At 40.2% G+C, this 17402-nt stretch overlaps 1 protein-coding gene across 3 annotated transcripts in view; it reads left to right on the top strand.

Moving 5' to 3' along the window:
• Window positions 1-7922: 7922 nt before the first annotated feature.
• LOC100893134 (galactosylceramide sulfotransferase) overlaps window positions 7923-17402 on the top strand; it is a 58968-nt gene continuing 49488 nt past the window's right edge. Inside the window, exons 1-2 of one of the 3 annotated variants that reach the window (XM_030988562.1) lie at window positions 7923-8422; window positions 13995-14121. In XM_030988562.1, the coding sequence (XP_030844422.1) occupies window positions 14101-14121 (21 nt within the window). In that variant the 5' untranslated portion in view covers window positions 7923-8422; window positions 13995-14100. The remainder of the gene's footprint in view (window positions 8423-13994; window positions 14122-17402) is intronic. The other 2 variants (XM_030988561.1, XM_011672287.2) reach the window with 2 other exon arrangements.

Below are 17402 nucleotides of genomic sequence, written 5' to 3'. Positions count from 1 at the left end.
GTGGATCGGGGTGGGGACCGAAAGGCCCTTGCCCCCCCCCCCCCCCCCCCCCCCTCGGCAAACCTTAAGGAGGAGAGAAAGAGAAAGAATAAAAAAGAGAAAGAAGAAAAGGGGGGGGCACTGGCGTACTGATAGGGGGGGGGGGGGGGGCTTGGGGGAATTCAAATTCAAACGTGGTTAATTTCTAATTCCATAACGGTGGCTTACAAATAATGCTGAATTCTTTCCGAGATTTTTCCTCAGTTTTTAGTAAATTATACTTTTGTATGCGTTTGTTGGAAAATGACAAGTTCCTAAATTTACAGCCAGGCAAGAAATATGATTCTTGAGAAAAGTTAGGGCCCGGGGATCGGCTGGAATCGCAAGCCTCGAGCTCCCCCCCCCCCCCCTCCCCTCCACTTTTTTTTGAAAAGGTATAGTAAAGAGAAATAGAAATAAAGAGAGAAAGAATAGTTAACTAGCTGCTCATCTGACCGAAATTAAACGCCTAAAAACCCCTGAGCTTCCGGGGTTCCGTCCCTTGCACCCCGCCAAGGGCCCTAGACTCCCCTGGATGCTAATCTGACGGAAATGTAATGCCTAAAACCCCTGTTTTCTGGGGGCTTCGCCCGCTGGACCTCACGCCAATTAGTGTCCTGCCAGTGTCACAAATAAGGTATAAAAATATGTTCATCTGACCGTAATCAAATGCCTAAAACCCCTGAGCTTCTCGGGTCGGACAAGGTATCAAAATTTGTTTATCTGACCGCAGGCGCGTAGCCAGGGGGGGGGGGGGGTTAGAAAAAATAGAGAGGAGAGGAAAGGAAGAGGACGTAGGGAGAAAAAGTAGCAGACAAAAAACATCTTTGAAATTCAGACAAGAATTAAGAGTATAGAGAACGGTACAACGATTCGTCTTCTATCTCTAATAATTTAATGAATCGTCAAAGCGTCCGCGCTTCGCGGAGGGGGGGGGGGTGGACTGAATTAAGACAAGGATTAAGAGTATAGAGAACGGTACAACGAATCGTCTTCTATCTTTAATAATTTAATGAAACGTCAAAGCTTCCGCGCTTCGCGGAGGGGGGGTTGAATTAAGACAAGGATTAAGAGTCGAGAACGATTCAACGAATCGCTTTCTTTCTCCAATGATTTAATGAAACGTAAAAGCTTCCGCGCTTCGCGCGAGACGGGGGGGGGGGGGGGGGGGAGGGGGGCTGAATTAAGACAAGGATTAAGAGTCGAGAACGGTACAACGAATCGTTTTCTTTCGTCAATGATTTAATGAAACGTAAAAGTTTCCGCGCTTCACGCGGGAGGGGAAAATTGCATTCAAACGAGGATAATTTTCGAGAACGCTATAACGAATCGTCTTCTTTCAATAATAGTTTAATGAAACGTCAAAGCTTCCGCGCTGCGCGGAGGGGGGGGGGGGTGAATTAAGAGAAGGATTAAGAGTCGAGAACGGTACAACGACTTGTCTTCTTTCTCTAATACTTTAATGAAACGTCATATATAGCTTCCGCGCTTTGCAGAGGAGGGAGGGGGGAAACTCACCCCTCCCTACATCCCCCGGCATTACGTCACTGCTGGTCACCATTACGTACCAATATTTGGCTCGCATAATTTCAAATTTGGCCCCCCCCCCCTAAGAAATCCTGGATCCGCGCCTGGGGTGGGGGGTAAGAGCACATTTTTTATTTTATTTATTTTTTGGTCCAGGATTTGATGAAAAATTTCGCAACGACTCAGCCAGCCGCTGAATAAGCAGGGGTGGTAGATCAAGCCATAATGTTTGTCCAACCTGGCAACAACTAATGTATGCAGTTTGGGTTATGTCTATTGAAATACTATTATACTTACCAGGCCAGTGAAATAATTTGTGTGGAGGCACTTCACTTATGCATTAAATTTGGTTACATTACAAAAATGGCCTTTTAAGCTGAACGTACCTAATATCTTGCATGCTTTCACCCTTTCTTTTTTTAAATTCTCAATTAAGCCGAACGTACAGGCACGTAGCTAGAGTTTGATGTTTTTTTTTTTTTGGGGGGGGGGGGGGGGAGGGGCAAATACATGTAATCGATCGAGGTCAAAAAAAGGGGTCTAAAAAAGTTCAACCGATCTTGGAAATTTTTGGGGGCACGTTCCTCTTTCAGGATTTTTGTGTTTGTATCAGTGTGATTTCTCAAATATGAAAGTACGTTATTTTTTCATCATTATCAATATTATTTCTTTATTATTTCTTAAACATAATACAAAGTTTTGGAAATTCTGAAAATTGGCCGGATAGTGATTCATTTGATGTATTTGGATGCCCCTGTGGATGCATTATAATCACTAGGAAATTTAGCCCCTAAAACACTTCTGCTTTCGAGAAATATTGATTTTTTTTTTTTAGCGGTGCTCCCAGTAAATTTTGATAAATTTCAAATAGCGCCTATACGGCCGTGCAATGCTAGCTGAGACCATGAAAATCTCAGAATATGTAGTTGTGATATATAATTTCCAAACAGGAAAAGCTAATCGGTCGATTTTAGTCAAGAAACATTGTTTTTATAGCTTGATTAATACCTTGACCTTGAGAGGGAGCTATACAACATAAAGCGTTTATTATTACATTTCCATAGCTTTCGATTTCAACCGCGACAACGATCACTAAATATTGTATATAGATCGCATATGCTTCCAATATGTTCATTTGAACCAAATTCATGACCCCATACCCAAACTTTGTATTACTTTTAAGCCGAACGTACTCGTTGTTGAATTCTCTTGCCTGCATTCACCTTTTTTAAAATAAAAATAATTCTCAATGATCCGTTATACCAAACATTTGAAAGAAAGACGAATAATGTCTTATCTTATCGTTTCTTATCTTATAACAAATCAGATAAAATGTCTTACTGGCTGGCGCTGGCTGGCACGAGAATCTCAGATGCTATTGTGTACATAGTCTAGGCCTAGTGTATGAACAGATGAAAGGGGTGACCAAAGTTCGTGGACGTTTAAGAACATCTTACAAAATGTGATATTCGATCTAGATCTATGATTTCTCATATTCTACACAAATTCATTTAGAAATCTATACCAAATAAACGGCAAAGTTTTTTTTACTACGTCTACAGATTCTGGTTCAACTAGAGACTAGAATCTAGAGTAGATCTAGATCTAGATCTATAGTCTTTTAGAGGGTCTAGAAAATTCGGCGCTTGTTCAGAAACCTATCCAAAACTCCGGCGTGGAGATACCCTACTAAAACATACCCAAAATGATGTAAATATTCATTAAATCACCAAATAAAGATCATGAGTTAAAAGTCGTTATGTTTATTACGGTTGCGGATGGGTGCGCGCCTGTGTGAAGTTATCTACCGTAATGTCTCAGATCCTCATTACGGTAGATAACTTCACACAGGCGCGCGCCCGCCCGCAACCACCATCGGTAGAGTACTAAAGGAGTGGGTAATCGACCAGCTTCAGTTTTCGGCCGATTGGTTGAATGCATGGTAAAACATCGCATAATAGCATATCACATATCCCACACATAACATACCATGCCAGAGTCACTGAAGAACCACATTTACAATGAAAAATATATCCTAAAATATCACATTTTAGCTATGTAATCGGCGGTCCCGCTACCCGAATCTGAAAAATCGAGTATCTTACGCGTGTCTGTAAGAAATTATGGGTACCATAAAAATGAGCTTTATTTCAAGTATTTTTCAGATTAAGAGCCTGATTTTGTACTAGTCGCAAGCTCAAAAGTATCTCACCGCATGTATTAAATCAATTGTGATTCTCAATTAAGCTGAACGTACTCGGTATTGAATTCTCTTGCATGCATTCACCTTTTTTTAAAATAAAAATAATAATAATTACAGTGCTTATATAGCGCCTAACACTTACTTTGTCAGAAGTCTCTAAGCGCTCTACAATAATGCAGCATAATTACCCTGGCTTTAGCAGTGCAGCTTGTTACGCGCGCTGCGTTTCTAGGAATAAATTCCAACCAGGTACCCATTTACTTCACCTGGGTGGAGTGTGGCAAATGTAGATCAATGTCTTGCCAAAGGACATTAGTGCAGCGGCGGGACTCGAACCGCAGACCTTGTGATCGACAGTCCGGCGACGTATCCACTCGACCACAACACCTCTAATAATTCTCAATGATCCGTTATACCAAATATAACTAGAATTATTGCAATCCGCGCAATGCCGCGCAATGCCAATGTATCCCCGGCAGTGGCAGCGATTTTGTGTCATCTTTATGTTGAGTTCGAAGGAGAGACAATTAAGATCCCCTCTCCCCTCCCTGAAACAAAAGGATGACGTAGAGATTGCCACTAGTGGCTTGGACTATTGTCAAGACTACAAGACTACAGAGGGGACCATAAAGCTTACAAGCTCTGCTTTTACCAGGGTCTCCTCGTCTTTCTTTAAGATAACTTTATTTTATCATTGCCATAAAAAAAAAAAAAAAATGCATTGTTAATGAATGATCTAATGTTATGCTCTATATGTGACATTTGAAAGAATTCAAGACGAATAAATGTCTTATCTTATCGTTTCTTATCTTATAACAAATCAGATAAAATGTCTTACTAAAATTAGGTATAATGATGATATTGTCGAAGATCCTGAACACATAGCCAATAGGCTTTTAACAACTTTTTTCTTCTATAGCGTGAGGGAAAAACTTGGCTGAAGTTATTCCATCTTCCGCCAAACATTTCTCTGATTACCTATAGGCCTACACACAATCCTATTTCTCACTCTTATATAGTTGAAGAAGATATCATTGATATTGTATCTAATTTGAATAACAAAAAGGGTCCCGGCTATGATGATATTAATAATGTTATTCTAAAAGGTGTAATATCTTTATTGTTAATCCTTTAGTACACATTCTTAATCTGTCGTTACTTAATGGAAAAGTCCCAGATAACATTAAAAACTCAAAGGTCATACCCTGTACAAAAAAGGTGGTAAGTTGAACGTTAGTATTATTATCGACCAATTTCTTTATTATCCTCTTTGTCGAAAATTCTAGAAAAAGTTGTTTATCGTAGAACTGTTAACTTTTTAAAAACCCATATTTTTTCCGACTTTCAGTTTGGATTCAGAGAAAAACATAATACATAATTATCAACATGCGTTATTGAATTTTATTGACAAAGTAGCTCATGCCAAATGCTCTCACCTGGTCGGTGTCTTTCTGGACTTCTCTAAGGCCTTCGACACCATCAATCATGAAATCTTATTATTCAAGGTTTCTCATTATGGGGTGCGTGGGAGAGTGGTTCAGGAGCTACTTATCCAATAAACGGCAATACGTATTCTTGAATGATAATACTTCCAATATGCAGAACGTAAATGTGGAGTACTGCAGGGAAGTTTGTTGGGCTCTGTATTGCTTATTATTTACATGAATGACTTTTGTAAATCATCCGATGTCCTTTCAATTATACTTTTTTGCAGACGATTCTAATTTATTTTATTCCCATAGAAATCCAAATACTTTAGTCAATATTGTAAATTCTGAACTTGAAAAAGTCACCCAATAAATAAGCTAATAAACTATTCCTTAACCTCCATACAAAAAACATAATAGACACACTACCCATGATTATCATTTTTGACGATACCCCTTGGAAGTTGTTTCATTCATTACATTTCTAGGCATTACTGTTGATAACTTTTGTGGAAATACCATATAGATTATGTAAGATCATTTCACGGAATATTGGCATAATAAATAAACTTAAATATCATTTTCCGACATCATCCCTACATGCTTTATTCATCTTTAATGTTACCATATCTGAATTATGGGATACTTGCTTGGGGCAATATGCAGCAAACTCTACTAAATACTTAAATGTTATCATTACAAAAGAAGTCTCTCCGTATCTATAATTCGGCTATACTCTCGTACACAGAACCGTTATTAATTTTGTTAATAGCAGAATATTAAAAACAAATGACCTGTATCTATTTCACTTAGGAAAATTTCCTACAGTTGAAAGACCTGTTCCAAATCGGCCATTTCATGATTACCCTACTATAGACAGTCTGCATCAGTGGCGTATACGCAGGATTTTTTCAAGGGGGGGGGGGGGGGGGGGGGGGGTTAACATTTTGAAATCGGGCGGAAAATTTCGCAACGACTCAGCCCGCCGCTAAATATGCGGGGGGGGGGGAACACTTTAAAAAAAAAAAAATTATTAAAAAAAAAAAATCACAAAAGGGGGGGGGGGGTGCTCAAAAATACACACATAATACACACATAAAAAACTCAAGGGGGGGGGGGGTTAATTATATCTAAACGTCTTTGATTACCCCCCCCCCCCCCCCCCCCCCCTTGCGTACGCGCCTGGTCTGCATGACGAGTTTCGCCTATACAACTCTTAATTCAGAACTTTATTAGCGAAGAAGTCTTTTATGTTTTATGATGGTCATATAGATTTTGGAATTTTCTAAAAAATTAGTGAAGGTATTAAAAATAGTCCATCCCTTAATCTTTCAAGAAAAAACTAAATATATTTTTGCTCAAATCTTATAGTAATGTACAATAATAATCTGATAACAGTAAGTTGGTAATCATCTTAAATAGAAAGGGAGATTTTCCTCTTGAATTGGTCAAGATGCCACCAAGCAAATTGTCATCTTCCCAGCACCCCCTTATTTTCGGATTAAAATTAAATTAAAAATAATCCATGATGACAGAAACTGTCTAGAAGCTACTCCGATAGCAAAAACTTTCGAAAAATCTGCCTCAGGCAATTTTGATTAGCCTCGTCCTTCACGCGAAGTGTGTGCGAACATTACAATTACCTAATATGACATAATCCAAATATGATTTCACAGCTATTTATAGGACAGCCAATAGGACATTAGAATTATCCTTTTTTATCCTTTGTTTTGCGAAAGACTTTCCGATCGTGTTCCTAGCTATAATGAACAGTTTTAGGTGTTGTTGGAATCAGCATCAAAATCCTACTAATTTGATCGCTTCTTTCTAAATATCACATACCATGAAAAATACTTGGCATATAAATTCGTAAAACTGGAAATATTGTTAAACCGTGAAGCGGCCTTTGAGCGAGATGAAGTGCGCGGATCCATGGGGGCCGAGCGGGCCTTGCACCCCCCCCCCGACCAAAAAGGTGGGGCTACACCCGGGGGCTACACTTTGGTCGAAAGTTGTAATCTCTTTAGATCTGAGAGCATTTCAAGGTCATTCGTCTTCATTGCGACACTAGGGACTTTTAGACTTTCACTGCCAGTGCCTTAAAAGGACGTCACATTGCCTTAAAAGGGCAGTCCACGTTCTCGTCGTGCAGAATCTAAAAGTCCCTAATCTTCCACGTTCAGACCGTGGGGGAAAAAAGAAAGAAAAAGCTCAGGAATTTCTTTTCACCTTAAAACGGAACCCATTGCACGTTATAGGTGAATTCACAAATACTACGTTTCAAGAAAGTATTCTTTATGAATCTGAAAAAAGACCATTCCATGTTGTTGTTTTGAAACTAATTAAAAAAAACCCGAAAGACTCGAAAACAAAAACAACAACAAAACATGCAATCCAAACATAATCAAAGTACTAAACTTATTCTCTTTATTTAAGTTTTGAGGGAAACATCTATATACAGATAACTTGGATACAATGAGATCATGGCACAGGCTCCTTGATCGTTGTTAATAGTTAAAATAAAGATAAACTTGAGTTCTGGTAGAAAAATAAATGAATTCTCACAGAATCAAACGAAACTTACACTGAATGTTGAAAGGGGAAGGGGGGCCGGGGGAGAGACAAAAACAGACATTTTCCATTTATGGAGTTTAAGTACAGTCTCTCAGGTATTGGGAACAACACAACACCGAGTATCAAAATCAAAACCGGTTCCCTACCCCATACGGAATCGGCCCAACTTTCAAAGACTGGAAGGAGCCCATATAAGAACGTTTATTATCTAGGCCTATAGATCTGAATGATGGAGCCTTATTAAATTTAATCTCAATTTTATCAGCCTCTGTCTAATTGTGTCAAATAATAGCTGCAGGGCACGAAAGGTAGAACCCAGTGAGGCCAGTAAGCATTATATAATCAACAATCTTGACTCGCGTCTTCGCTGTCCGACGATCGTGCATGGCTCCGCTCCTGCAACGCCTATAAGCTAAAACAACAACAACAAAGATATCTCGCTAGCTAGCTAGCGATCGAGAGAAATCTTGGAAGAATTCAATACACGTACAGTGTATAAGGTACACGTACAGCGTACAGTGCAGTGAATTTGAAGGAGCTCAACAGATACTGTACATGTATATATGCGGGATAAAATCATAGAATGCTCGTGAAAAACGAAAAAACTCGTCGGGATTGTTAATCATCTGTGGATCTTCATGCAGCTTTAGTCTGAGGGGTGATGTTCATAATGGTAAGTAGTATCCGAGCTACGTAGTAAAACGGGTCTAGACTTTGTCCCCATTCATGCCAGTGCACAGTGCTGGGATACGTTACTGGCTGGCGCTGGCTGGCACGAGAATCTCAGATGCTAGATCTACATCAATACATGTACATAGTCTAGGCCTAGTGTATGAACAGATGAAAGGGGTGACCAAAGTTCGCGGACGTTTAAGAACATATTACAAAATGTGATATTCGATCTAGATCTATGATTTCTCATAGATCTAGGAGTCTAGATCTACATGTACTCTACACAAATTCATTTAATTTAGAAATCTATTTAGACTAGGCCTAGACCTATTACCAAATGGACGGCAAAGTTTTTACGTCAGGGGTCTACAGATTGGTTCAACTAGATCTAGAGCCTTTTAGAGGGTCTAGAAAATTTGGCGCTTGTTCAGAAACCTATCCAAAACTCCGGTGTGGAGATACCCTACTAAAACATACCCAAAATGATGTAAATATTCATTAAATCACCAAATAAAGATCATGAGTTAAAAGTCGTTATGTTTATTATGATTGCGGATGGGTGCGCGCCTGTGTGAAGTTATCTACCGTAATGTCTCAGATCCTCATTACGGTAGATAACTTCACACAGGCGCGCGCCCGCCCACAACCCACCATCGGTATGCACTCGTATTGTGCAGCGGTTTGCCGTGAAACCTGTGAACAATCTGCAATTGCTGCTAGAAAAGCAAATGGAGTACTAGCTCGCATACGTAGATCATTCATTTGCAAGGACAGATCCCGGCCCCCCCACTCAGTGTTATTTAGGGTACGCATATGCTCGTACCCTCTGTTTGAAAGCACCCCCTATCTGAGGACTGCCAACATTTCCGAACCTCCCTTTCGCGGGCTTTTCATGGGCTTTTCCTGCCTTGGAGACCCCCCTAAATCAGGAAAAATGCTCAATGTACCCCCCTAAATTCGGAATAATTTCTCAGGAGTCTAAAGAGATGAGAGAGAAAAAGAAAAACACCCCCTTTTTAAAGAAATTTCCGGGTGAAAAGTCAAATACACCCCTTTTTTAAAAATCTCGGGCCGGACTTTGTCGCACGAAAAGTACCCCTTTACCAGACATTTTGGCAACACGCATGCGGTCATTCCGACCTCTGAGTGGGGGGCTGGGGGACAGATCAACAATTCCACTCCTCTATAAAGGTCTTGTTCGTCCCATATTGGAATATGGCAATGTAATCTGGCCCCCTCGCTATGTGAAGGACGAAAAAATCATAGAGAAAGTACAAAAAAGAGCAACAAAAATGGTACCAGAGATAAAACTCCAAAGCTACCATGAGAGACTTGAGAGTTTGAAGCTTCCCTCACTTAGCCACCGCCACTGCCGAGGAGACATGATTCAGGTGTTCAAGTTGATGCAGAACATGGACAGGTTGGACTCTACCCAATTCTTCACACCTGCAATCAATTCAACAACGAGAGGGCATGCTTTCAAACTGACCAAACCCAGGTGCAACACCAAACTCAGACAAGACTCATTTAGCCACAGGGTCCTCAACGACTGGAACTCCCTCCCTGAGTTGGTAGTATCTGCAACCTCGGTAAACAGCTTTAAAGCCAGACTTGACAAACACTGGAAGAAGGAGCAATATCATTCACCCTTCTCCCAGTTGACACTCCAATTATGACAATCCTGATATGACCCAGCAAGCAAGATACAGATGTAAAATGACTATGGTGCAATACCCGGAAGCTGGGACATCCCCCCCCCCCCCTTGAAGTTAGACCTGGAAGCTTGGCAGCTGGAGACGGCTTTCTTCCAGAAGCTTTGGTATTCAAGGTATTCAAGGTAAACCTTAATCTGTTGTGATCGTGAAGGTGATACTCAATAAATGAGGTGTCATATGAAAGAGCAGGTGAATCCCCATATTTCCGAAGGGGCTGCATCTCGGAATTCTAAAAAAATATCTTGGTCAAAACAGCGATTTAAATGTGTTTCCATGGCAACTCTGGAGATTTCCAACTTTTGAGAATCGACCCCCCGAGGGATAATTAGTTCAAGTCGTAAAGAATATGTTGATGTTCTTTTTTTTTCGCTAGCCCCAAGGGATCACGTAGGATTTAAGTTTGAAAATACCCTTCCCCCACTTTTTGCATATAGCCCAATGCATTAGAATGCAGCTGTTGAGAAAAACATGATAATTCGGCGTGAACCACTCTTTTGTCCATTCTGACCAAAATGCTATGAATATTACATTTTTTATTCAAATATCCAACAAAAATGGTGAAAAACAATCCTAAATTGAAAATTGAAAAATCGTTCAGATACCCTAATACAAGTATAGATGGTGGGTTGCGGGCGGGCGCGCACCTGTGTGAAATTATCGACCATAATGAGGATCTGAGACATTACAGTAGATAACTTTGCACAGACGCGCGTGCAACCCACCATCGGTAGGCTATGCACGTTTTTCCAAAAAATAACAAAAATAACAAGAAAATTGACACGAAGCGGGTAATAATAGACATTACGACTTTTAACTAATGATCTTTATTTGGAAATTTAATGAATATTTACTTCATTTTGGGTATGTTTTAGGATGCTCCACGCCGGAGTTACGGGTCAAATTTTGGATAGGTTTCTGAACAAGTGCCCTTTTACTTTTAGTAGGGTATCTCCACGCCGGAGTGATGGGTCAAATTTTGGATAGACTTCTGAACAGCGCCGCTTTGGCTCGATTATCTGACACAAACTCCTGCTCCGCCTAACTTAAAAGATTTCCTCAGTTCTTTTTCAGTCTTGTTGATACTGATAGTAGTTCAAAATTCTGATGGTTTTTCAAATGGTATTTCTGCAATATAATGGGCTGCAAAGCCGTCATGTGTACATGTAGATTGTGAAATGGGCCAATAGCAGCTTACCCCCTTGGGTTCTGTATGAGGGTATAGTTGTTCAGATTGGCAGTGTCAAGGTTGACAACTTACATCCGATAGCATGTTAAAGGGGAAGTCCACTCCAATATGAATTTGGTTTTTAATAGTTCTAAGCAAAAACAAGAGAAAAAAGTCAGTGAAAGTTTGAGGGAAATTTGATTGAAGATAACAAAGTTATTAATTGTTAAATAAAAAATTGGCAACACTGTCACGTATCTGTTCTAAAAAAAAAAAAATCAGAAATTTCTATTTTCCTACTTGCATTAAAGGTACTATGTCCCATTTGCAGCTAACCTCAAATTCTGTAGAACTTTGCAGGAATTATGAATATGTCATGTGTGTCCTATCTGTGAAATTTAAACGTTAGCAGTGTCCTCATATTCAAATTATGCAAGGAAACCCGTTTACTTGCTAGACTTCACTGTCAGACACTATTGAGTGACTGACTGGACTTTTTTCTTCTTCGGTAATAACATACATGAAAAGAGTTGTAAAGGGTACATGAGCATTTGTCTACATCAATAACCCACTTCTTGTGATGGCCAAGATTAAACTGATTGAATCTTTGCGCAGCATAAAATGTATGACCATTCGGTACAATTGTCTGAAAATCAAGACTATTACTTTTGGGCTCTATAGCCCTAAAGTCGATTTGACAACTAATAGTCGTTATTTTTCCACTTGAAGACATTTTCAAGCCCCACCTTTTTTAGGGAAGTTCTAAATTAGTATCATCTTTCAAATGCAGTTGGAATTTAAGTTTTTCATTTTTTGGCCTGCAAATGGGACATAGTACCTTTAAAACCAGCTAATTATTAGGATGGACTTCCTAACCTTAACAGACAACTACTGTAAAAGAAAGCAGACTGATGAAAGTTTGAATTAAAGCTCTTCCACACTTTAATAATAATAGTAATTCTACAATTATATTGCGCACAACTCTGCAGACATAATATTATAGGCACCCTTAGGGTACTTATCTACAAATCACATTACAAAATATGGTCATGTCTAGTTATTCTTTGTTTTTCTTTCTATCACCTTCTCTTATGTTATTCTTTGTTTTTATCATTCTGTCACATTCTCCTTATGTCTTTCCTAATGTTATTCTTTGTTTTTTCCTTCTATCACCTTCCCTTATGTAATTTTGTGTTTTTATCGTTTTATAATTTTCTTCCTACCATTCTTTATGTTATTCTTTCTTTTTTCCATCTTTCATCTTCTCTTCTATCTTTCCATTATCTATTGTTTATCATTTTCTCTTTCTGTCTTTATTCTTTGTTTCTTCCTTCTATCACCTTCTCTTACATTGTATGTAATTCTATGTTTTTATCATTTATATCACTTTCTCTTTCTTTTTTTCCTTATGTTAATCTTTGTTTCTTCTTTCTATCATCTTCTCTAATGTTATTCTTTGTTTTTATCATTCTCTCACTTTCTCTCTCTGTCTTTCCTTGTGTTATTCTTTTTTCCTTCTTTCTATCACCTTTTCTTCCTTCTATCACCTTTCTTATGTTATTCTTTGTTTTTATCATTCTCTCACTTTCTCTCTCTGTCTTTCCTTGTGTTATTCTTGTTGTCTTCCTTCTATCACCTTTTGTTATGTTATTCTTTGTTTTTATCATTCTATCACTTTCTCTTTCTGTCTTTCATTATGTTATTCTTTGTTTCTTTGTTCTATCACCTTCTCTTATGTTATTCTTAAGGACAACAGCTAGCCCCGTTCCTAAACTGCTATAGTCATGTGACCTAACATTGCGAAGTGTCAGCTGCGAACGTTTATATAAACCCAAAACGCCAAATTACACCCAAAAATCACACTTCAGTTTGGAATGTTTCGGGCTTGGCATTTTTGCCGGTAAAGGGTAGTTGCCTAGGTAACATCACTGAAACATCGTGGTCAGGCTCTGGTTTGGCATTTTTTGGCATGTTTGGATGACAGTGTAAATGGCCCTAAGGATACTCTTTGGTACCATTATCGTATTTACATGTACATGTAAGTCCAGATAACGCTCACATATTAGTTTTTCACTTCTCCCCAGAACTCAACCTTCTCTTTAACCCTGGGATCATATGTAGGTAGTTATCAAACAGATGTGGGACTGGATGATTTATGGTGTCTGGCTAGTCTCAAGGCCCAGACTCTTGTTAGTCGCTAGTAATCCATGACACAGTAGTAATCCAAAGCAGAGAGTCTGGACCATAAGTCTATGCAGACTTCTTAGTCTACGGCACTCCATAGGCCCTGTACTATATTTGCCCCAGACACAGCCAGAGACTCCAAAATCTTAGGCTTGCTCAAGGAGTCAAGGTTTTTTTACGAACTTTACAGAATTGTGTCCAAGTGTCAACTAGAGACTATATAGAGTCGGTGCTTACAGACTAACGTATTGCTACATATTAAAATTTGTACAAACAACATCTTCTATGTTTACTGAGGGAGGTGATTTTTTTTAAAACTCTCATACCCTGGTTTACTCATGAACAGGTGTACTATGTACATTATAAAGTAGGCATATATAAGGAACATGACTAACGTGGGTGGAAAACTGGAAATAGTGAGGCGATACAGCTTCTTGGAGTCTATAAATTTGCTGGCTGTTGTGTGATGCATTAAACTCTCATCTCCCTACATGCTGAATGTTAAACAGGAAACCAGACGAGATTGCGAAGGATGTCCTTTGGTAGTAGCCAGTGCTAGACAAGTGCATTGGTATTGTGATTTTTGATTACCAGTCAAGCGTGGAGTCCACTATTATGGCTGTCCTTTGTTTACCGGTATGTACAATTTGTATTTATCAGGTGGGCTGTATCTAATACAGACCACCTTATATTTTTGTTAAAATCGCCTTTATTTATTATCAGGTGGGCATCATACTTTGCATCATTAGGCCTTTTTAGTTTTTACATTGCAGAAAAAAATAAATTTGAAAAACTAGTGGATTTGTAAACTTAATTTCACTTTGACGAAATAACAGAAAAAAAACTTAAAGGTAAAGACCAGTTATGGTCATGCGATTGCATTGTGAAAGAAACGTTGTGGAATCAATCAGAAAAGGTTGATCATCTAGCATCTAGCATCTGCAAGGTTCTGGAATCATCAAAATGATAAGAAATTTGGCCCATTCTTCGTAAAGTTACAAGCACTATACACAGAAAGATGTATATGGGACTACCCTATATCTCTCACAGACCATGAGAGAAACAAATTTACCAAATATATGAATTAGTAGGCGTTTCCCCGGCAAATTTTGTATCATCATGTATTAGTCAAAACATATTCTTTCACATGATTGGTAATGAGAGCTTCCATTTCATTTTTTGAAATTGGGGCGTTTCCAATACTGGTCTTTACCTTTAAGTGTTTGATAATTCTTATGTTTGTTTGGTGTGAGTTGTGCACAACCATCGTATGTCGCTGCTCTGCATGCGTTGATCTTGGGGAAGCAAGGAGAGTCGGTCACATGACCGGAAAAAAAGAAATTGGTGAAGGTTGGCCCGCGTTTCAAAAGCAACACTGCAGAGGGATTTTTTTAAATCATATGCAAGTTTTTTTTTTATTGTTTTGTAGTTACCTTGTGAGAATGTGAGAAAAACTATGGTTTTTGCTGGCACTTGCAGTGTAAATGCCCCTAGAGACCATTGGAACCTTCAGTTCATGAGAAGAAACCTGGTTGAATGCTATTTTAACATAAATTTATATCCCCCTGCACTACTTATAGCTACTTTCGCCCTCTACAGTACATGTATGTAGCAAACAATGCCTAATTGGTGTGTTGGCTCAGTCAGTAGAGCGTCCACCTCACAACCAGGAGGTCGTGGGTTCGAACCCTGGCCGCATCATACCAAAAAAACTTTAAAAGACGGGAGTTACTGCTACCTTGTTTGGCGCTCAACAATAAAGGGATAGAGCCAGGCGCGCCGGAAGCAGTTTGGGATTGGGGGGGCAAACATTCCAGGGGGCTCACCTTCCGAGGGCAGTGACGTAATGAGAAAAAACGTTCGGAAGGGGGGGGGGGCAGACGAAAAATCTGCATCACCACCAGTCTTACACGTTACATGCAGGTCCCGCGGAACGTTTTTCAAAGTGAAGTATTAACGATCAGGTAGAGCGTAAATTGGCGTGGGGTCCAGCCTCGGCAGGGTGTCAAGGGGCTGAGCCCCCGGAAGCTCAGGGATTTTAGGTATTTAATTACGGTTAGATGAGCATCCAGGGGCCTCTTTAAGGCCATTGACGTGTTCCAGAGGGGGGGGGGGGGGAGCCCCCAGAAGCTCAGAGGTTTTAATATTTGACTACGGTCAGATGAGCAACCAGGGGCCGCCCTAGGGCACTTGGTGGGGTCCAGGGGGCAGGGCCCCCGGAAGCTCAGGGGTTTTAGGTATTGAATAATGGTCAGATGAGCATCCAGGGGCCCGCCTTATAGGGCCCTTGGTGGGGTCCAGGGGGCAGAGCCCCCGGAAGCTCAGGGGTTTTAAGTATTGAATAATGGTCAGATGAGCATCCAGGGGCCCGCCTTATAGGGCCCTTGGTGGGGTCCAGGGGGCAGAGCCCCCGGAAGCTCAGGGGTTTTAGGTATTTAATAATGGTCAGATGAGCATCCAGGGGCCCGCCTTATAGGGCCCTTGGTGGGGTCCAGGGGGCAGAGCCCCCGGAAGCTCAGGGGTTTTAGGTATTTAATTACGGTCAGATGAGCATCCAGGGGCCCGCCTTAGAGCCCTTGGTGGGGTCCAGGGGGCAGAGCCCTCGGAAGCTCAGGGGTTTTAGGTATTTAATTACGGTCAGATGAGCATCCAGGGGCCCGCCTTAGGGCCCTTGGTGGGGTCCGGGGGCGGAGCACCCGTAAGCTCTGGGGTTTTAGGCATTTAATTACGGTCAGATGAGCATTTTTTATGCCTTATTTGTGACATTGGCAGGTCACTTATTTTTCTTTCCGTCTTTCTTTCTTTTTCTCTTTAACATACTTTTTCAAAAAGTGAGGGGGGAGGGGCTCGAGCCCAGCCACTTTGCAGACCATGTCATAGAGGCTTCTAAATAAGCGTATTTTTCGCCCGACTGTAATTTGGGAATTTCTTATTTTCCAACAAACGCATAAAAAGGTATGACTTTAAAAAAAATGGAGAAAAAATACCGGAAAATCATGTCATAATAGCAACATGTGTAAATCACTGGTATCGTATAGATATACCCCCCCCCCCCCCCATCAGTACGCCAGCGTTCAGGGGCTCATGTCTTCTCACCCCTATAATAAAACCAAAAAAACAGACACGTTTTCCCATTCTCGCACAATATGTCCACGATATGCGCGTATCGCTATTATAAACCGTATAGGTAGCATGCGCAATGTTTATAAAAATTTAATTCCTGTGAACTTTCCTTTTCTTTGAATGGAATGGTATATGTGCTTTAATTCAGGTTTTTATTATTGTTATGTTCTTTTGGGTTAAAAATACAAACCATGTTTATTCCTTTACTGCTTTTTTTTTTTTTTTTGGAGGGGGGGGGGGCGTTTTGGGGGGGCAAAAATGCGTTTTGCCCCCCCACTTTTTTGACTGGGGGGGCAACTGCCCCCCCTGCCCCCCACTTCCGGCGCCTATGGATAGAGCAACGTCGATCTGTGCTGCTCAGTGGCTGCCGGGCTCACGATCAATTGGGCAAAAAGAATTTCCATTTTCGGTTTAATTTAATAAAAATAAAATTTGGAGTGGACCATTAAAAGATTATTATTATTAATATTGGTCCCCCTTCATTCCTCATAGTTTGAGCGAAATCGGCTGACAAATAAAGCAGATACATACATGTATGAGAGGGGGAATTTTCAGTGATAAAGTGAGCTGGGCAACGTGAGTACTTTGATGACCGTTAAATATTCCATACGATTTCGGTGTTATCAGCGAGTTAATTGCACCGCGTCGCATCCCCTGATAAAGAAAGAATAGAAAAATAGATTTTAATTCCTCACTTTGACAAATTAGGTGGTCTGTCTTCAATCTTTTGATAGACTTGAATATTTACTATATAGAGAAAGGGGAAGTTAAAACAATTATGATGATGATGATGA

The sequence above is a fragment of the Strongylocentrotus purpuratus genome, unplaced genomic scaffold (assembly GCF_000002235.5).
Source record: "Strongylocentrotus purpuratus isolate Spur 01 unplaced genomic scaffold, Spur_5.0 spur5_scaffold_17, whole genome shotgun sequence".
Taxonomy (NCBI): Eukaryota; Metazoa; Echinodermata; class Echinoidea; order Camarodonta; family Strongylocentrotidae; genus Strongylocentrotus; species Strongylocentrotus purpuratus.
This window is presented reverse-complemented; position numbering and strand designations above follow the sequence as displayed.